The 22,109-nt window shown below is 38.3% G+C and overlaps 1 protein-coding gene across 1 annotated transcript in view; it reads right to left on the bottom strand.

Annotated features, from left to right (window-relative positions):
- Positions 1-16,845: 16,845 nt before the first annotated feature.
- PIGN (phosphatidylinositol glycan anchor biosynthesis class N) overlaps positions 16,846-22,109 on the bottom strand; it is a 100,917-nt gene continuing 95,653 nt past the window's right edge. The window contains exon 30 of the mRNA XM_023512401.1: positions 16,846-18,185. Coding sequence (XP_023368169.1) covers positions 18,062-18,185 — 124 coding nt within the window. The 3' untranslated portion in view covers positions 16,846-18,061. The remainder of the gene's footprint in view (positions 18,186-22,109) is intronic.

Genomic DNA, 22,109 nt, shown 5'->3' with positions numbered 1-22,109 from the left:
ATAGGTTTAAAAATATGTGAGAAACAAATATGTTAGACACATAGAATTGTCACTTCCTCAAGTACTAAACTAATAAAGAAAATTTATTTCACAGTAATTGAAGTTTCGCTTTGAGTTGCCGTAGCCACTTTTATCCCAAATTATTTTCCTTACAAATTGACACTCTGCTTTCATGCCAAGTTCAACTTTCCACTTAATTCAGGAATCTCTTTAAATATCCCCGAGTAATAATCATCTAACCTTCACTTAAATACCTTCTATGCCAGTGAGTTTATTATTTCTTCCATGGACAGAAATAAATATCTTAATTTTACATATTAAAGTAGTATCACTTAGGTTTGCATTATACTGTAAATAACAGAAAAATCAAGTAAATGGTTCCTTAAATAAAGCAGGGTTTTTTTCCTTCTCACATAACAAGAAGCCCAGAGGTAGATCATCCTATTTTTAGCTCTTGCATCTTAGACCTTGGTCTACAGCCCCATGTAAACTGCCTCCTACACATCCAGGCAGCAATTCTATAGTCAAGGTCTGGTGAAGAGCCTGGTGAAGTACAAAAACCATGACCCATGGCATCAGCCCATTTATAAAGAGGTGTCTCAATAGCCCACCCAGTAACTCCTCTTATACCTCATTAACCAGATTGTCCCACTTGGCCACACCTTGCTATAAGAGTTGAAGTCAGTGTTTATCGGACATTATGCCACTCTGAACAAAATTGAGTTCCAGTAGCAAAAAGACAGGGACAGAGGATTCAAGTCAGAAACCAACAGTATGTACCACAAAAATTTACCCTGTTTTCCCATATTTACTCCTTCCCACCTCGAGATAAGAGCAGTCAGAAGCTTTGGCAATAGCTAAAAGCTGAAAGGACCATTCTGAACTGCCTGGGAACTAATAGTCAGAGGGGATAAAGTCAAAACCAGAGGACTCATAGAGAGCACACAGGGAAAGGGGAGCTGACTCCAGCCGCCCCTGGGAAGGAAAGTTTAACAAAAGAATCTGGGAGGGCCTCCAGCTGGTCTGGTGGGGCTGGAACTGGGAGAGATCAAGACAGAACTAAACAGAAACAGCTGTTGGCTACCTCTGCCAGCCTTGAGGGGATGGCCCATGCACATTCAGTGGAACAATTCTGTTTGATCCATACACATGTAAAAAATCATTGCCTCCCTCACTTTCTGAGTGCCTGGAATTATTATTTTCCTATTTAAGATTTATATCTGTATCTGCTAGGGTAACACATGGTTGTCTGCCAGAACTTGTAGAACAATCATACCCAGCACAGACAGGCATATAGTGCTACCTTACCATCCATTACTTTAGGAGTTTCATTTATTTGGTGGCCAGTTATATACTTTTACCTTGTGCCAGGCTCTGGGATGAGCACCTTTTTTGTTATATTATTCGTCTTCATGATAACCTTGACATTATGCATTCCAGTTTTAGAGATGAGAAACCTAGTATACTCTTTCCCAGGCCTGCCTGACTGAGGGTGGCAAGCCCAAGATTCAAGTCCAGGACTGATCCTAAAACCATGTACACATAGCAAAATCCCTCCACTTGTTGCCTTAAAGCTAGAAAGGAACTAATCACACATTTACAGAGGAAGATACACACACACACATACAGACTCCAGAGGCGCCAAGGGACCTGCCCAAGCTTGGCAGTTACAAAAAGCATAGTGAAAATTTGAACCCAGTTGCCTGTGTTCCTTTTTCCCACTTCTTTGACACAAACTAAGCCTACATTACTGATGCCTCTAGTACTTCAGAAGGACTAAGTTCTACTTTTTGCCAGAGATAGACATTATTTTCAAATGTTCCTTAATGGTCCTTCAAGATACTTCATTAATCACATTAACATTTTTACTTCTCAGACTAATAAAACGTCTTTCTTGTTTGTTTTTTTCAAAGAATCACATTTTGAATCTATGATTTATTTGTAGAGCAAATTACCAGGAATTAGATATAGACACATTTTAGTTTTACTAGCTAGCTAAAAACCAAAAATAAGGCAAAATGTCTTTAAGCCCACCCTAATAACCTCTTTTTCCTAATAATCTCTTAGGAACCAGTTCGGAGGCAAAAGGTGGCCACTTTAGGAGGCCAGGTGAGTCACTCTTCAGTCATCTGTTCCTCAGGGAAGCCTTTCCTGATCCAATGTTCTATATGAAATTCCCCCGAATAGCATACTGAGAATTCTGCTTCTGGCCATGATGTACTAACTGGCACTGGACTAGCCCTCCTGCTGTAAACAATAATACTGGATAAAACATATAAAATTACAGTTTTCAGACATTGGGTAACAGAAAGAGCAAGACTGTGATCCCTAAAAGGTTAAGTCTTGTGATGTTCTTTCTGATTCCAGGCACTTTCCAGATTGTGGCACAGGGAGGAAGCCAAATAGCACAGTGTTCTTGCTGAACTGAGGAGATAGAAACTGGAATTTTGGATGACTGAGACAGTTGGAATGTGAAGGACAAGGTACCAGAGAGAAGGGAGCCAGGCAGAGAAGGCACTCCAGATAGGGGGGTTCTCCTTGAGGCTTTAGCTAAACACCTTGACAGGGCAAGACTCACTGCAGCAGATCAAAAAACACTGGGGAGCTGAGAACTCAACTACTGGAGCCTGAATAGGTCTGGAGATGCTCAAGTCTACTCTAGACCTACCATAACAAGGCTTTAAACCAACCCTTGAAAATATTGAGATGATGTGTAAGGAAATAAACTTCCAGTCAGAAAAAACCTCAATGCTCTAGTAAAGAAAGAATGCAACAAAATGAAGACACTCAACTATGTAGCATTCATAATTTGTAGGCCCAAATAAATGAAGATACACATCATAGAGATGAACAATCTGTATTTTCAAGTTGTTGACTATTTTACTTTTATATGTATTTACTACATGCATATTGTATATAATACCAAACATGGTATTAAGTTTAACTTGGTTGTTTTCACTGAACATTAGGTTTTTGTGATTTACATTGACAAATGTACCCTTTTTCCATCAGTACACAGTATATTCCAATGTCATCTACTCATTTTAAGTATTGAGTATTATTTCTCTACATGAATAAACTAGTATTTTTACTATTATTATTTTTTTTCTTACTGAGACAGTTGTTTTGTTTCCTTTGGGTTTTGTTTTGTTTTATTTGTCCTTTTCCCCCCCCATTTACAGAGAAAGGACATTTCAGACACAATGACGAGTTCATGTAAAAACCAGAGAGGATATAGCTATAGGTAGTTAAGTCAGCCTGGAAAACATTATGAGAGAGGTTAAGCAGCAAAAGATAAAGCTGGAAATATAGTCAGGGACCATTTCACAGAACATTGTATATGCCATGCTTAAGACAACTCCCATACATATTTATTCAGCCCAGACCTTGTCTGGACTATGCAAACATCCACTGGACATTCCCTCAGGATTGCGTTTGGATAGCACACCTTGAGCATTCTAGAATAAAACAGATTTATTCTCCTCCTGGATTTTCTACCTAAGACAAGGTATACTCTTTTTTTGGTCTCCTAGGCTAGAGTACATTGGTACAATAACTCATTGCAGACTTGAAGTCGCAGTCTCAAGAGGTCTTCCCACCTCATCCTCCCAAGTAGCTGGGACTAAAGGCACATGCCACTACACCTCCTCTCCACACCCTCATATTTATTCAGTTCGATATCCAAGCAGGAATATCCACCATCTGTGACTTCTCCATCCCCCTCGGCTGCTACATCCAATTCAACAGCCTTTAAAAAATTTCCAATGCACCTCTCAGCCCTGCCCCATCTTTATTCAACTTCCATTAGTCTTTCACCTAGACTACTGCTGCCCATGTGTTAGATTCTAAATCCCTTCAAGTTAATGGTAACTGTCTCAACAAGGCCTACTTCTAATGTTATGCCTGTGAAATCTACCCAATCCCTTCACCTTGTCAGAAGTTGTCAGTGTCCCTTCTGTGTTCCCATGGTACCTGGGACACATTTGCTATACCACGACAGCTCATTATTTGTTTGAAAATCCCTTTTATTCACTGGAATGTGAGTGGCATGCAAAAAGAACTCAGTACAGTTTTGTTAAAGTAACAAACAAAAAGAAGTACACAGAATTCTTAGTAATAAGAAAGTATTATAGCTTCTAGAAATGTGAATTTTGGGATTTGAATAGCAGGATAAGGTTAATGCTATTATGTCTCTTTTCAACAAATAATCTAAAAGGTGGCAGGAAAAAAAAATACTTAAGCGGCCAATTTGTTCAAGACTTAGGATTATAACTTCTGAAGTATGGTACACATTTAAGCAATCTTAACCCTCCTTAAATTTCAAAAACAGGTGAAAAGTCTCATTATCTGTCTGATTACTATAGACTCCACAGCCCCAGGAACAAACCAATGACAAATTATACTAATACTAGCACAGAGCTAAGATAAATAGGAGCCTACAGGCCTCTCTTAAAAAGCCCAAATCTTTCAAGTTGCAGAGTAATCTACTTTAAAAATGTCTTGGGTAACAGTCCTATAAAGTTTGATGTCTATTATTTCTACAAAATGTACCCAATATGCTTTTCACACATGGAGAATCCCAGGTGTCTTCATAGTGATCATTCTGCCATTAGGGCTCTTGTCAAAAAAACACTCCAGAAGGAATCTGCTTTGGGGATTTGACAAACACCTCAGAATTTGCCATGGAAGTACGAAAGACGTGACACTATTGTCACCACAGAACAATGTGGTACCATAATTACTGCAAATGTAAAAGTTACTGTGGCCTAAGAATTTTTCTCCTTAGGACAATGTTTTAAAAAGACAGTAAAATGATAAATACTTATTTCCACTTAAATGTACCCTTTTTCCATCAGTACACAGTATATTCCAATGTCATCATTGAAACTGTGCTGTCTTACAGTAAGGCTATTGCTTGCCATTGGTTCCACAACCCACAGAGATAGCAACCCACCAAATAGCTCGCTAATTCACTTCCCTTTCCCCTTGTTCCTAAAATGACAATGATGATAAGGATGCCTGACAGTTTTCAGGTGCCTCATGACTTTATGTACCTGATCCTCCTGAGGAAGTTTCTCTTTGCCAGTTGTGACAACAGAAATCTACAATGGTGTTGCTATAGCGGAGGGATTCCACTGACTTTATTGTCCTGAGCCATTCAGTTGTTTATACTTTCAGGTGTCAGCTCCTCTGAAAGAATGGATGAGACCATCCTGAGATAGGCTTAAGTCATTTAGAACATCTGCTCTAAAGAGCAATAGAAGAAATTAAAATAGGAAATGTCATTATTTAGGTTGCAGCACCAGGTAAAAATAGTCTTCTTGACAAAACGTCAGAAATTTTCTGCTTAAAGTTTTTAGAAGTTTTTATTCCTTGTCCATATTATGATTCTAATCAAACAGAAAAGCATCATGTTTGAACAATTCTGAACAAAGTGCTATTTTAAAAATGATCTATGTTTTCGTACAGATCAAAGTTGCTGGAGTTTTCCAAATAACTGATGTCACTGTTCTATTGATAGCAGCTGTCTACTTCTGTTTTCTTAGCTTCTTAGTATGTGGAACAAACAAGGATAAAGTTTTGAGTTTGCTTTGCAAGTAAGGAAGTTATCAGAGAAAGAAAGGGAAGCAGTCTTCCTTGCTGGCAGCCCTACTTGAACTCCACACAAGCAGTTCCATGTGCTTGTCTTTCAGATCAGTAGATCTGTCAACTTTCTGTGTGAAAAACAGCACAGAAATTGCACAGTTATAAAATGTTCTCCAGAGACCAAGGCTGAGGAGAGTTCAAGGCCAACACAGAACAGGCCACACCACTGGGTCAGGGCCTGGAGGCTAAGAGCAGGCAGCTGGTGAAAGTCGCTTCCGTGAGCTTTCTCCCCTGTCTTACTCCCATGGAGCTCTGTGTAGTCAGAGTTTGGACAGGGACAGGACAGGGTGTGAGGAAGACTTTGGATGAAGGACTGTTCCATCTCTTGATGGCTTTGTGCCACTTTTCAATTTTTCTCTGGCCCTTTGGATAAACTGGTCAGAGAACCAATTGCATCTCTCTCTCTCTTGTATGTCTCACACTCCTCAAGGGCCTTCCTCTCTACCTGCAAAGCCTGAGTGTAGGGTCTCTAACCATTTCCGCTTCCCTAGTTCACCCTCACAGCTGACACATATGGGCTTGAGTAAAGCTTCTAGAAGGGAGAAACAGAAAGGAGATGGAAGGACTCTTGGGTAGATGCAAGCAAGTTTCTCTTTCTTGAAGGAGACACTTTGCTCTGTTGACAGCCAGTTGAACTGACTCAACCTGAGAAAGTTGAATGAGGAGGGGAATGGTATGCTTAGTACCAGTGACTGCTACACCCCAAGTTACAGTCAGGAGTAAGGCCAGAACTTCAAATTGCCACTCAGAAAAGCAAGAACCTTCCAGCTATGTGGAAGGTGAGAGGGGTGGGTAGGAATGGAAGCACAGAGAGCAGGACAGAATACTTAGCAGGAGATGGTACTGGCTTTTTATTAAACTTCACCTAATGCAGTGACAGGAGTCGCATGCATTTGCAGTTTACCTGGATGCCTTCACTGTGCTGGGGCAGGCTCACAAAGCCAGACCCTGGGCTCACTGGCTTTGTTCCTGGTGTTAGAGGCATCCTAAAGGAACAGCTCTACAAGCAGATAAGAGTAAGACACCGGGAATGAGCCTTGGCTGCACATGCTCTCACACACGGGGGCCCAGGGGTGGCTAATAGGTCCCCACCTCATTATTCTCCCATCTCAGACTCTGGTGAGTTTGATCTGTAGCCAAGGCCCTGGGGGCATTAAGAACAGTAGCTCCAGCCATCAAGCTGACCTGAGATGATTCAACCAGAATGTCAGTTAGCATTACACAAGACTTGGGCTTAACAAATGAAATGCCACACAAAGGCTTCACTCTGAGCTTCAGAGAATGTTCCTGTTGTGGTGCCAGGCCATCATGGGGGCACTTATTACATCTAATTCTGCCACAGAATTACTTAGAATGAAGCTTTTCTCAAGTAAGCCCCCAAAGGTTTAAGGGATAACCAAGTTTATCACAAGATTTTGACTTTCTGGTTTCAATTGGATCTGGACACATAAAGGCCCAAAATATCAAAGGGAAAAGGAAAACCTCAGGATCTCTTTGTTAATTCCAGAGAAATATGGCAGAAATGTTCTAAAAAAGCAAAACTGTCAGCAATTTCGACATTAAAGAATAATTAATTCTACCTTCAAGTTTATGGGCTGATATTTTTATATTGACATTTCATGGTGAACTGTGATAGTCAAACTCGTGGCCCAGTAAATTGCTCAAGTTAGCCATGCCAGTGCTATGATTTGTGCTTTGAAAATGAGGGGGGAAAAGATCACGATCTTTCTCTGTGTGGCACTGCAGGTGCCCTTCGGGCCTTTCTAAGTACTAAGATAAAAAGTAAGCACTTGTGTTTATGGGTACCTCATAAACCAAGGCTCAGAAAACACCATGGAACAAATTTGTTTGAAACTATTAATGGGAACCCTTGGAATAGAAAGTGGAGATGAACCTGAGTCCACTGAAATGCATTTCAGTAGGTACATGTTTTCTTTGAAGGGATCTGAAAAGTGGAGTGATGTGAGTGCCCAAGGAAGAAGCCGGGTTTTCCTACAGTCAACACTAACCAGTGCCAGATGCAGCTGTGAGGACAAGGTACATCTTACCCCAAAACACAGACACAACTCTGATCTTACCTCAAAAGTGAAAATTCAGAAAAAATGGGGTAAATATTTTCTTATGTACCTTTTCTTCTTTTCTATGTTTCTGTAATCCGTCATGGTAAGAACTTGAGGGATAGGTGGGAAAGTATTTATCAGAAAAATAGCTGATGGTCATGTAAAATTCACCTCACCAACCATACTTATTTCCTGTGGCTGCTGTACCAAATTACCACAAACTGAACAGCTTAACCAATGGAGGAAATACATCGTTTCACAGGCTCAATATCCTCAACCGAGGTATCCATAGCATCCTACTCCCTCTTCTGGCTCTAGGGGAGGGTCCTTCCTGGCTTCTCCCAGCTTCTGGTGGCTCCAGGAGTCCTTTGCTATGGGGGCATCGCTCCAATCTCTGCTCATCTTCACATGACCTTCCCCTCTTTCTGACTTTTCTCATAAAGATGATTGTCATTGGATTTAAGGGCCATCTGGGTCCCCCAGGATGATCTCTTCTTAAGATCCTTCATGTTATCTGTAAGACTTTTTTTTTTAAACTAAGATCATATTCACGGATGCTGGGAGCTAGGATGGGACATATCTTTGGGGGGTGCATAATTCAACCACTATTACAAGTATATTGTGGACTTCTAAGTCTTTACAAAACTTCAATTACTTGAAAATAGACAATGAAATTACCTCTGTTCTTCACTGTTGGGTGAAAAGTAAGGAAAATTCTTCATTCTTCTGCTTCACATACCATTTGGAAAGCAGCTGGCACATGCCTCAAAGGTGAATGTTAGGAATCTGGTGCAAAGATGCCCCAAGCCCACAGCATGCACATCATCAAAGTGTACTTCAAAAGTGTAATTTCTTAATTACAATGTTTATATTTAATTGGAAATTTACACTTCTCAGCACATCGGTTTTCCTGAGCTTTCTCTCTGAGTCTCTAAGCATTTATTACATGTATTACTCATTTTATTCAACAACCATATATATATATTTTGAGACAGAGCCTCAAGCTGTCCCGCTGGATAGAGTGCCGTGGCATCACAGCTCACAGCAACGTCCAACTCCTGGGCTCAAGCAAGTCTCCTGCCTCAGCCTCTCAAGTAGCTGGGACTATAGGCGCCCACCACAATACCCGGCTATTTTTTGGTTGCAGCTGTCACTGTTGTTTGGTGGGCCCGGGCTGGATTCAAACCCACCACCTTAGGTGTATGTGGCTGGTGCCTTAGCCACTTGAGTCACAGGTGCCGAGCCTGTGACTATAATCTATACCCAACCTCTAAGCAATGCACCAACGAGCTAATATCCATTAGAAGGTAAAATCTTCACACAATTTAGTATGTTTGGTGTTTCGATCTAGTTTATCAATGCAATGAGACTAACAACCATGTCATAGGGCAGGCAGTATTATCAGTTTTGCAGATGAGTCAGTGGAGACTCAGAGAGGTTTGCCTAAGGTCACACAACTAAGAGGAGGCAGAATCAGATGGGTCTGGGTGATTCTAGAGTGTATGCTCATAACCAATAAGCATATGAGTTCTGTCTGCCAATCCAGATTGTAAGTTTCTTGAGGACAAGAATCAGATCAAATACATCTTTGTGCTCCCCTTATCACATAGGATAAAGTCTTAAAGGAGACAGGGGTCTAGATTTAGGAACCAACTGATGAAATGGCAAACATTTTTACTAAAAAATTTTTTTTAATTTAATTTTTTGGAAATGGAGTCTTGCTATGTTGCCTAAGCTGGCCTCAAACCCCCAGGCTTAAGCATTCTTCCTGCCTCGGCCTCCCACAGAGCTGGGACTACAGGAACATGACAAACATTTTAGAATCACACAACCCATTGGTGAATGGGTAGAAAGCCAAGATGTCTTTGTATTGTTTTCTGAATCTAATGACTTTTTGCCCACATGAGCATAAATGTCTACCTTGAAGTCTGATCTGTACGTAAAGTATATTTGACTGTAATTAACTGATCAGTCAATTCAGCCAACAAAATGATAGGAAAAAATCAATAGTAAGTTGTTTACATTTCCAATAAAGTTAAGCAATAGAGTAAATAGGACTGTATATTTTGTTATATATTACGTATAAATATATAATCTGCAAAGAAAATATATCCCAAAGATAAACAACAGCAAAGTAATCAATTGATTTTTATAAGTTATATAAAGTTCAACTTAGACCTTAAACCAATGCCTTGATTATGGTCATCTCTAAACAAAACAATGTTAACGCAATATCATGTTTAAACTTCCACGGTTGTGAAATCCCCTTGGGGAAACCAAACAGTTCGATTGCTTGTTTTCATAGAAGGCAGTAAGAAGCCTAATTTATTGTTAATAAGTTAAGCACTTCCATTTCCAATTCCAACAAGTGTGTCAGGAACATGTAGGGGTTTAACCAAAGGAGGCTTCATTTTCCTCACGAATCAAGAAGCTGGAGGTAAGCTGTCCTGGGCTGATATGTGAGTGGCTAAGGGATTCTACCTGGATCTGGCCATCTTCCTCTTCCAGCTAAGCCTTTTGCTCAAGGCACTTTCATTTTCAAATGTATTATTCCAAGGTTGCAAAATAAGCGCTCCACCTCCAGTAGGTTGCCATCATTTCAGACATGAAAGGGGGGAAAGACAGCAGGCAAGAACGAACACACCAGCTAAGAGCTTTCCAGAAGCCCTACCTAGAGGCTTCTGATTACATCTCATTGGCCAGAACTGAATTACATTAGTATGCCTGTTGCAAGGAAGGATAGATTTCTTCTTTTTTTTTTTAATCCAGACCTATTTCTGATAAACAAAGCAGGGTTCTGATTGCAAAAGAGGAGATACTAGATACTGGATAGGCAGCTAGCAATGCTTGCACAACTGGAAGAATACACATAAACCATGGATCATATTGTTCTTCTTTCCTCTGGACATTTCAGTACTTGATCTTACATAACTATATGGTTTATGGGGGAAAGGGGGAAAAAGTGAAGAGACCCTAAACTAGGAGCCACAACACTCTCCACAGAAGGTCTAGCTCCATTCCACTGGTTCTTAGTGGCCATACTGTAACCTTCTTGTTTATCAACTGCTGGTTAAAACACTGGCACATCACTGCCATAAGAATCCTTATTCTAGTAGATGCTAACTGGTATTTTAACCCACCACTGAGAGTATTTTTCCTCTGTGTCTGACCATTCACTTAGATTAAGCTCTCCATGTTTTACTGCCGGTCTTCCTTGAGGTGGTTCATGTGAGGAACTTGAGCCTGAAGGGCTGGTGCAGAAAAAGCACTCAGTTAAGTATTATCTGCAAGTGTAATTACTATTCTCTTTAATTATACCCTAGGTTCTTCCAGGGCAAGGGTGATATCTTACTTTGTAAGCTCACTCTGCCTAGCAACGAGAGGATATGAAAGTATTTGCTAATTAAAGCCATGTACCACCTCATGCCCCGGACCTGCAGAGTAAGGTTCCGCTATCACCATCTATGTAACTGCACTTATGTGACTTAGAATAAATGTATTCAGAGTTTCAAATTGTTGTCTTCTGTGTGGACTATTTTCCTGGAATTCCCCGAAGAAGCAGTTATATATCCCTAAGGAAGTCTGCAAAGTTTAGCGGTTAAAAGCCTTGGCTTTAGCAGCAGACCAAATTAGGTCTGAGTTGACTCACAAGGCAACTTGCAGGTTGGAAGGTTCTGGGAAATCCATTTAAAAACTCTTTGAACTTCAGTTTTCTTATCTGGAAAATAAGGCTAATATCTATCTTGGTTGGCATTGTGTGGATCATGGTTTGGCCTGACCACAAAGCACCTAAGTGGAGATGGGTGGAACAGCCCTGAGACCTGCAGTACAGGCTGGGAGAAGGTCCTGGTGCAGATCTAGCAGGGATGCAAAGGCCTGGTGACACTGGCCCTCCTGAGCAGTGCAGTTGCTGCCTCTTATGGTAGTGCAAGTCATTAGGGAATGCTGCCAAGGCAGAAAGCCTCACTTTGTCACCCTGGGTAGAGTGCCATGGCATCATCAGCAGCTCACAGCAACTTCAAATTCCTGGGCACAAGTGATCCTCTTGCCTCAGCCTCCCATGAAGTTGGGTCTATAGGCACCTGCCACAATGCCAGGCTAGTTTTGCTATTTTTAGTAGAGAGCAGGTCTCGCTTTTGCTCAGGCTGGTCTCAGAACTCCTGAGCACAAGCAATTCACTGGCCTGGGCCTTCCAGAGTGTTGGGATTCCAGGCGTGAGCCACTGCACCTGGCCTAAGACATCCTTCTTGACAGCCTGGAAACTCAAACCAGGTTCCCCAGGTCTGGCCTACCACAAGCGGTTGTAATGACTGGATTAAATGAGATAATGAATGTAAAGCACCTGCCATTGGGCTTGGCCTATGGCAGGCTCTCCATAGTGATTATCTGTGCTTTACTTCTCCAGTAGCACCTATCAGAGAATTATTTTTGTTTTGGAGGAATAAACATGTATGGACTCTGCATTTCTTGGGAATAGAGGCTATGTAAAGCTAAGAATTTTAATTACTGTTTTCCATATGTAACACCAAAACAGGCACGTGAACATTCTGTAAGGTAAGACACGAAAAGTAATACTGTTGAGTCAAAGTGATAAAGTCCGAACTAGTTTTCATGGAACTCTCCTGCCCCCTGAGTTCCAACTTATAAAGTAAAAGAGCATATACAAAAATAAACATTTTAAGTGGAGCTTTGGACTTGTCATGATTCTCTGTGTTCTTAGCAATGCCAGGAAAATCAATCCCTATTTTTTTTTTGGAAGAGATTACTTATTGGAAGTTTAGTGGAATATCTCACTTAATTAAACTTGACCACCAACAGCTCCTGAACTTTACAGCATAGAAATTTCCTCTCAGTTCCAGATTGAAAATCTTGCAAAAGTACTCAGATTGACCTGGCATGGGTCAAATATGCACCCCTAAACCAGTCAATTGTGACTTAAAAAGAATCACAAAAGATACTGAGCTTCTGCCAGAAACACAAGGTGAGCAATGGAGGCCCAGTTATCTCAGGAAGATGGAAAGCTGAGAAAAGGCAAAACCGACCACTCCATACTTACATGATACTTGTGTTGAACATAATCGCTGATGGAAATTCATGAAGTAAAAATGTATTACAATAATAACTGATGGAAACTAATTCAGTAAGTAAGATACATGTCATAATGGGTTCTATTATGGCTCAGAGAGGGGAGTCAAAAGAGTAGAGCTCCAGAGAGAAAATTAAGAGAAGATGGAAAAGAGGAAAACCAAGGAACATAAACCACCCCTTCAACCCTCTGCTCATATGCTGTGATGTCACTTACACATTCATGTAAAATTATTGTGTATACAGTAATTATAATTTTAAGTTATCTCTTTACTTTAGAATAGTTTTATAGAAAACTTGCAAAGATGGAACAAAGAATTGCCATACACCTCCTTACCCAGTTTTTCCTATTATGTTAGTAAAGTACATTTTTTGCAATCAGTGAACTAATTGACTAAAACTAACTATTTTTCATTAACTAAAATCTATACTTTATTCAGATTTCCTTTTTTTCCCTTTTCCTTCCAGTTTTTATCCAATGTCTTTTTCTGTTTCAGAATTCCACCCAGGATGTCACATTACATAGTAATCATGTCTCTCTCAGCTCTTCTTGGCTCAGACATTTTCTTAGCTTTTCCTTGTTTCTCATGACCTTGACAGGTATTTTGTAAAATATCCCTTTATTAAGATTTGTCTGTTTTTCTTGTGATTGCACTATGGTTATGAGTTTTGGGGAAAGTCCATAGAGGTAAAGAGACACTCTCATCATATCATGCCCAAGATATGTACTAGCAACTTAATTTATCACTGTTGATCTTAACAGTGATCATCTGGCTGATGTAGGGTGACATTTTATAAAATAAATCCAATCACAGTAACATAAGAGATAGGACAAGACAAGCAGAAGCATATCAAGCAAATTGGGATTTGATTTTTTGGTTTCTAACTTTTAGGACATTATCAGAAGAAGAACTTTTAGTACAATGATCATTGCTCCTGGATGTTCTAGGAACACTGAAGTATTCTAGATAAAAATTAATGAGTGTCTATAAGATTTACAATCATCTTTGTTGGTTCATTCAAAATCATATTAGTCAAGTCCACTGAAGATTATCTAATTACAGCAAAAAAATTACAAATTCATGGAAATGTTGATATTTGATGCAAGCGGTAGATGGTACAAGTCAAGCTAATTAAGTGTGTGTGTGAAAAGAATTTATCTTCTCATGAGTTTACCCAAGTTTTAGCCCTTTGAGGTCAAAAAAAATCTTAGTCACTGATGTTTTCTTTTCATAAACTTTTTGTAGACACTTAAACCACTTAAAAAGATTAACTAGTGATCACCCTTTACAGTGTCAACTCACAAGAAAATAAGCTGATATTGTTGCAAATTTATTTTTTAGGTAAAAGGGTAAAATATAAAGTCTAAATATTTAGTCCAAACTATGACAAGGCTGTACAATGAGCTGTGTACAGGATGCAATCTGCTAGAACTCAAGAATCCCACATAAAAAACTCAATGCTGACAGGAATAATATACAGAGCAGGCAAAATTGCTGGTACATTTTTAAGTGTTTCCACATTAAGAGTTAAAATAAAAAGTTTCCCAGTTCTCAGGAAAAACAATTCAATTAGGCAAATACCACCCCATTTTTGAAACTGTGACAAACTGAAGTGTTATTGTAAAAGTATGCTAGTGACATTTCTAAAGAATGTTTACCAGTCAGAACGGAGACCCTAAGGTTGTCTGTAGTCAAGGAAGTGCAAACCTTGGACGTGGTGCTATCTTTCTCCCTTCCAAATGCAAAGCAAATTTTATCCCCTAGTACTAAAATAGTACCTTTTTAACTTTGACAGGTGTTTCTCAAATGTATTTGATCAAAGAACCCTGTTTATTATGACATATACATGTCATAATATACATATACCAAGGAACCAATATTCTCAGAGCCATACTTTGAGAAATGCTTCTATGTGACAAATAAATACTGTTAGGTAGGTATGGACAGGGTGGATGACAGATGCAATAGGCTATTTTGGGCTGGTCTGGGTCACGCTGACCTGGGCTGTTATGGGAATGAGGCTGATTAAAACCTTCCATGTGGGCTGTTTTGAGAACAGAGTTAATTAAGACTCTGGGAGACTTCCAAAAAGCAGAAGATACACTTCAAAGTTGTGTATAATACCCACAGGCTGCACATTCCAAGGTGCCTGCAGTCACTAGGACAGGACCTGGCTTGCTGTGCAAGTCATTAATAAATTTCTTACTAAATAATAAGTAATTTCTTACTAATAAATTAATAAATTTCTTACTAAAATTTTGTTTTCTTCAATGATTCTGATAACAACCTCAAGTTGCTCTAACAACACTACAACTGTAAGGGCAGTAAGATGAGCAACAACTGCAATCTATTTAGCACATCACAGGAAATTAATAAGTGATAGACATCAAATTTTCTTTTTATTTCCTTATAGAATGAATATTAAGTAGAGAAATCCTACGCACTCTCTCTCTTTTTTTTTTAATAAACTATGCTGGATGCAAAAATGACAAATGTTACAAAGACACTACTACAGTACTGAGAGCACACAGTGTAATCACCAGGAATCCTCTAAAACATTTTAAAGAGACCAAAAGGAATGTTAACATAAAAAGAACTAAGAAGAGTTGAAAAATGACCAACTTACGTTGGGTGGCATAAAGGTGTCCTCAGATCTGATAAAGGGATTCCTCTCCAAATGACTGAAGTGAATTAGCTTCATTCTCCCTACCAGGTGGACTCTAACACGTACACAGGAGCTCACCTGGTTTTCCCAAGGAGAGACACCTATGCCTGCCTCCAGGCAATCCCTTTTGTTCCCTCTAGGCCAACCTCATCAGAAATCATGTTTTTAATGGCATAGTTATACATCAAAAAGAGGAGCAAAAGCTTACCAAAACAGGAGGGTGGGAGGGGAGGTGGGAGGGGAGGGAGTGGGTTGATACAGATAATGTTCTTAACATCTGAGTTGTCTAAATATGGAAGGACTTTTTTATGAGAAATACTATTATAACTGATGAACAGAATTTCTAGTTTCAATCCATCATTAGTAAATAATTTTGAAGACATTATCATAAAAATGACTACTATTTATAACATTCTTTTCCCAAAAAATAAAATACTTTATGTTCCAATATTGCACACTAAATATTATAATATAGTGAATTGACTTACTGGTAAATTGTGGACAGGCTGCCATAATTAAAGCCTTAGTGTTCCCTCTAAAATTTATTCATGGCCCATGCAACATGGCATGGCCTTTCTGTTGTTAAACATTTTCCCAACTTCATATGCCCACTTTAACTCTTATAACATTCCTAATTTAAACAATGTTAACCAGCAAATGTTTATGTTTTTGATTTGGAAATCTAGCATGACATAGGAGAAATGAAAAAATAAAGGCTTCAAACAGAAATACTTTTCACCTACATCTTATTTTTTTTCTGTTATTCAATATAAAAATATACATTTCAAAACATTTTTAGATACCTGAGAAACAGTGAAACAGAAAAGGCCCGAACCCAGGTGATTATGAGGGGTCTGGTTACAGCACAGCAAGGGCAGACTGGCTACAGGTGTGTTTTCCTTTTCTGTGAACTCACACTGGCCTGAAAGGATAATAATAAGAAAAGACATGCTTCGAAAAGCAAAATAAAGATAGAGCACTGAGCACCTTCTACAATGTTGTAATAAAATATTTGTTAATTTCACTGTATGAAAATCTGTGAAAAGATGAAAGACAAAACTGGATACAAAAAGAGTTAAGCCATAGGTATTTAGAAAGCTAGTTTTCTCTGACATCTGTATAAAAAAAAAAAAAGATAAAAAATCCTCTGAGATAACACGAAAGTTCATAATTCTCTTTCCGCCAATATCATCATTTGCTACTGTGGCTTCTTAGTTGCCCACTTAGATTTTATATTACAGACTAATGCATGAAGTCTTGTGTGACAACAAACACTTTAAAAAATATTATAATGCCTTTACTGCTGTACCATGAAGTATTATTATTACAAATAAATTATAACTATACTTTATCATAAACAGAAATTAAACTTTGCCAAACTGATTTTTGAGTCCTCTAAATTTTATTTGTTCACTTACTGCCAATTTCAAAAATCTAGTAATTTGTAGAGGGCTTCCTTATAATTAATGTGAATTAACAAAGCTATAATTTAATTCAAAAGCAATTTTTTTGAATGGGGCTCATACCAGCAAAGCTTAGTATCAGCCAACAACGGGCAAACTAAGGGAAAAAGGTCAGACTCTCCAGTGATATGTAAAGGTCTCTTTCTGGACAGTCCAAAAAAAATTCTTCCCCAAACATTTTGCTCATTAGAATTAGTTTACAAATGGAAATATAATTTAAAGAGATGTTAGGTCTTTGGGCTAGAATCTCACAACTAGGAGGAATAACAATTTCAACACAAATTCTTATGATATTGTCAGAAAGTTTTACCACTGATTTAAAGAAACCTGTCGAAATAATAAATGAAAAAGCTATGGGGTAACAGCTGTTGAGTCTACAATTAAAAACTACTTTTAATTTTTTTCCTATAGACAAGACACAAATAAAAAGAATTTTCCATATTTGTATTGCCAGAAATTCCATGATAGTCCAAACATGAAGAAGTGAAGGTTAAACCTGCATCCAGCTGGTTGACAATGAAAAGCCTGGAACCAGCACTGAGCAGCATAAGACAGCATTACTGCGTACCAAAGACAAAGGGCAAACACCTGCAAACATTTTTCTACTGAAGCTCCAGTAAATTGGCAATAACACACCCTGATTGTCTTTCTAGTGATGATGTTGAATAGTTAGGACTACCACAAAACCAGTGCTGAAAGCTGATAAATATTTATGGTGCCACCTGGTGATTTCTTCAAGTTCAGCCACAGCTATGATTTTGGATGCCACCAGGACTGCCCCCACAGGCAACTGCTCTCCTGTGAGGATATGAGAAGCTGTAGGGTTGGGAACCAGATTGTTGCAGGTGCTCTGAACAAAACTGAGAAGAGCTGCCAACTAAAATAAAAAAATAAAAAAGAACAATGTTTTCCTATGCTTTTCCACAGAATCACTATTTCATGCCTGTGAAAGCTAAAAGAAAAGGGAAGCTCCTTTATTCCGCATAACCTGTAAGTTCAAGTTTCCAAGTACACATTTTCATTACAGTAGTAGCACACACTTTTTCAGCAACATCCATCTTCTTATTGAATCCTTGATGGGATTTTAGTTTAGAAGGAGGAGAAACAGCATCCAGATGCTGAACGACGGCTCCAGCAACATCATATGAGATGGCTTTTATGTTTGCCACGTAGGCTGAGTTTTGTTGTCGTGAGCAGCTGTGCCAGGCCATTGAGAAACACTAGAAAGATGGTCATGGACATGACGATCACATAGTGGCTGATGCTGCACAAGGAGAGAAAGAAACATGATACAGGTAGGAAGAATACATATGAGGAAAAGCATACAATTCCTCTAATGTTTTAAAATGGATAGATATGTAGAATTACGAAGGGTCCAGTGATTTCAAAATAGATACCAAAATGTTTTTAAAAACACAGTTTTTATAGTTTAGTATGTGAGCAACTTATGTACTTCCTCAATAATGTATTAAGAATCAATAATGCATATTACTTGTGTATTAATTTTTAATCCCTAATAACACAAACTACCATTACACTGAAACAGTGATGAACGTATGTTTTTGCAGTATCTGCAAAAACTGTAATATGTTATGATAATGTCTATATTTGGTCTTGGCAGTATCTGTGTCTTGGTCACCAGTGGAAGTTAAATTTAAAAAGCCTTTAGAAAAATGAAGACTTTTTTCTAAAATTATATTAAAAAACTATCCTCTTCTAATTCTTCAACCCTTTGAATTTTATTCACTGATTCCCCAAGATGCTCCCAGGCTAAGTATTGGGACGTGATCTTTCTGTAAAATCTTCCAAAGCAAGGCAATTCAAGTTTATGAATTGATGCTGGGGAAACATGTCCTCTTAAACTAGAAATTTTTTAAAAATCAGAAAAACTCTTTCAGGAGTACTTTCCCCTATTACTCCTGCTAAGTTCAGTCTTCCCTTGGTATCCATGGGGGAGTAGTTCCAGAACTTGCTGCAAATATCCAAGTCCTCAAATGTTCAAGTCCCTGATATAAGATGGCATCGTCTTTGCATATAACCTCTGCAAATTCTCCCATATACTTTCTTTCTTTCCTTTTTTTCTTCTTCCTCTCTTTTGAGATGAGGTCTTCTCTATTGCCCAGGTTAGAGGGCAGTGGTGTGATCATAGCCCAGAGCAGTCTTGAACTCCTAGGTCAAACAATGTTCCCATCTCAGCCTCCCAAGTAGCTAGGACTGTGCCACCATGCTAATTTTTAATAGGATCAAGATTTTGCTATGTTGCTCAAGATAGTCTCAAAGTCCTGGCCTCAGGCAGTCTTCCCTCCGCAGCTTCTCAACATGCTAGGGTGACAGGTTTAAGCCAGCACACCTAGCCTTCTCTTACATGCTTTAAATCATCTATAGATTGCTTATAATAAGGCAATGTAAATTATATATAAATAATTGCTAGACAGTATTGTTTAGGGAATAATAAGAAAAAAAGTTTGCCATGCTCAGTACAGACACAATGGAATTAAGCAAGAAATCAATAATAAATAGCAGGTAATTCCCCAAACACTTGGAAACTAAATACACTGGTGAATAATCCACAGGCCAATGATGAAGTTTCAAAAGATATTCAAAAAAAAATTGAATGGAATAAAATGAAAATCCAATTATTTAATCCAATTAAATTAATCCAATGATTAATCACTAGTGAGACTCTATCTCAAATAACATAAATAAATATAATGTAAAAAATCACAGTTGGGGTACACAGCTAAAGCTGTGCTGAGAGATGGACCTATGCAAATATGTACCCCCCCCCCATAAAAAGAGTGAAAACTACATACCTGATATCTCTCCACACCTATCACTGTGAGTCTCACATTGGATATAAAAATTAACTAAAATGGATCACAGACTTAAATGTAAAATGTAAAAATATAAACATTTTAGAAAAAGAATTATCAGGAGAAAATATTTGGGATCTGGGGGCCAGGCAAAGTATTTTTAGACTGGACATTAAAGTGCAATCTAAAAAAGAAAAAAAAATGATAAACTGGACATCATCAAATTAAAAAACTTTTGCTCTGTAAAAGACCTTGTTAAGAGGGTAAGAAGACAAGTCACAGACTGGGAGAAAAGATTTTCAAGCCATATAGCTGACAAAGGAATAGTAATAAATTCTCAAAACTCAATGTGGGAAAAAAAATCCACAAACAACCCAATTAGAAAATGAGGAAAAGGCACAAAGACACACTTCACCAAAGAAGTTATACAAATAGCAAATAAACAGAGAAAAAAAATGTTCAACACCATTTATCACTAGGGAAATGCAAATTAAAACCAAAATGAGATATTGTTACACATGAATGGCTAAAATAATAAATAGTGACAACATCAAATGACAGAAAGGATGCAGAGAAACAGGATTACTACTCTCTGCTCAGCTCCTCTGGAAAACAGTTGGCCAGTTTCTCAACATGCAACTACCAAAAGTAAGATGCTTCTGGGCATTTATGCCAGAGAAATAAAAACATATATTCATAGGAATATTTATAGAAGTTTTCTTCATAACATCCCCCCAAAGTGGAAATAACTTTGATGACTTTCTACAGGTGAATACTGAAACAAATTGTGGGGCACTTTCATACCATGGATTTACTCACCAATAAAAAATAACTATTGAGGCGGTGCCTGTAGCAAAGTGGTTATGGCACCAGCCACATACACTGAGGCTGGTGGGTTCCAGCCCAGCCTGGGCCATCTAAACAAAAATGACAATTGCTACAAAAAATAGCTGGGCGTTGTGGCAGGCACCTGTAGTCCTAGCTACTTGGAAGGCTGAGGCAAGAGAATCATGAGCCCAAGAGGTGGAGGTTGCTATGGTTATGATGTCACGGCACTCTACCAAGGGCAACATAGTGAGACTCTGTCTCAAATAAATAAATAAATAAATATAACTATTGAAACACACAACGACCTGAATGAATCACCAGAAAGTGAAAAAATGCTAACTCCAAAAGGTTATGTACTATATGAAATAATAAAATTATTAAAAAAAATTTAATCTTTTAAATCAAAAAATTTAAAACATCCCTGGGTGTTAATGAGGGGGCATAAAAGGACAACATGAAAGATCCTTGTGTTGACAGAAATGTTCTGTATTTTGACAGTATCAACTTCAATATCCTGGTTTTACTACCTGTTATCCTGTAGTTTTTGCACAAAGTTACGATTGGGAAAAACAAGGTAAAGAGTACACAAGATCTCTCTGTATTATTTCTTACAATCTCATGTGAATCTATAGTTATGTCAAAATAAAATGTTTAATTAAAAAAATTTTTCTTAGTTCTCAAGCTATACAAAAACAGGCTATACAAGAGGTAGGTTGGGGCTGGTCCAACATTATTGGGTTATCATAACTTACTAACATTGGTGTCACTAAACTTGATATACAATATCCCCACTGCTAAATTTGACTCTTTAAAAAATAAACAAATAAGCAAACAAAAAAACAAGAGGTAGATTAGATTTGACTGAGGGGCATGGGTTGCTGATAAAAGCTCTGTAGAAGTAGGGACCATGATTTTTTTTTTTTTTTAAGAGACAGAATCTTACTTTGTCACCCTTGGTAGAGTGCCATGGCATCACAGCTCATAGCAACCTTCAGCTCTTGGGCTTAAGCGATTCTCTTGCTTCAGCCTCCCAAGTAGCTGGGACTACAGGCACCCGCCACAATGCCCAACTATTTTTTTGTTGCAGTTTGGCCGGGGCTGGGTTCAAACCTGCCACCCTTGGTATATGGGGCTGGCGCCCTACTCACTGAGCCACAGGCACCACCCGGGACCATGATTTTTATATCACTTCTTTTCCCACTGCACCTTTAAAGTATAATGGAAGGCCTTATGTGCATTTAATCAATATTTATTAAATTAATTATTAAAGAGAATAATTTATAATTAAAAGAAATCATAATATCCTCTTTTGTTTTATATTACCCCAGTAAGTTTAATCTGGACTTAAATCAGACTCTCCTAAAATAAAAGTCATAAATATAATCACAATTACATGCTAAAAACAAAACAAAAATTCTTAAACAAAAAGAATTTCTATGCAAATAAAGTAAAACTAGCCCTGCAAGATATTGAAACATAAAGTTAGGCATAATCCTGGCATTAGAATTAACAGTCAGAACAACAACAAGCTACAATACAGATGAATG

This window comes from Otolemur garnettii, unplaced genomic scaffold (assembly GCF_000181295.1).
Source record: "Otolemur garnettii isolate 467f Iridium unplaced genomic scaffold, OtoGar3 scaffold00027, whole genome shotgun sequence".
Classification (NCBI taxonomy): Eukaryota; Metazoa; Chordata; class Mammalia; order Primates; family Galagidae; genus Otolemur; species Otolemur garnettii.
The sequence above is the reverse complement of the archived record's forward strand: the minus strand, read 5'-3'. Positions and strand labels throughout refer to the sequence as shown.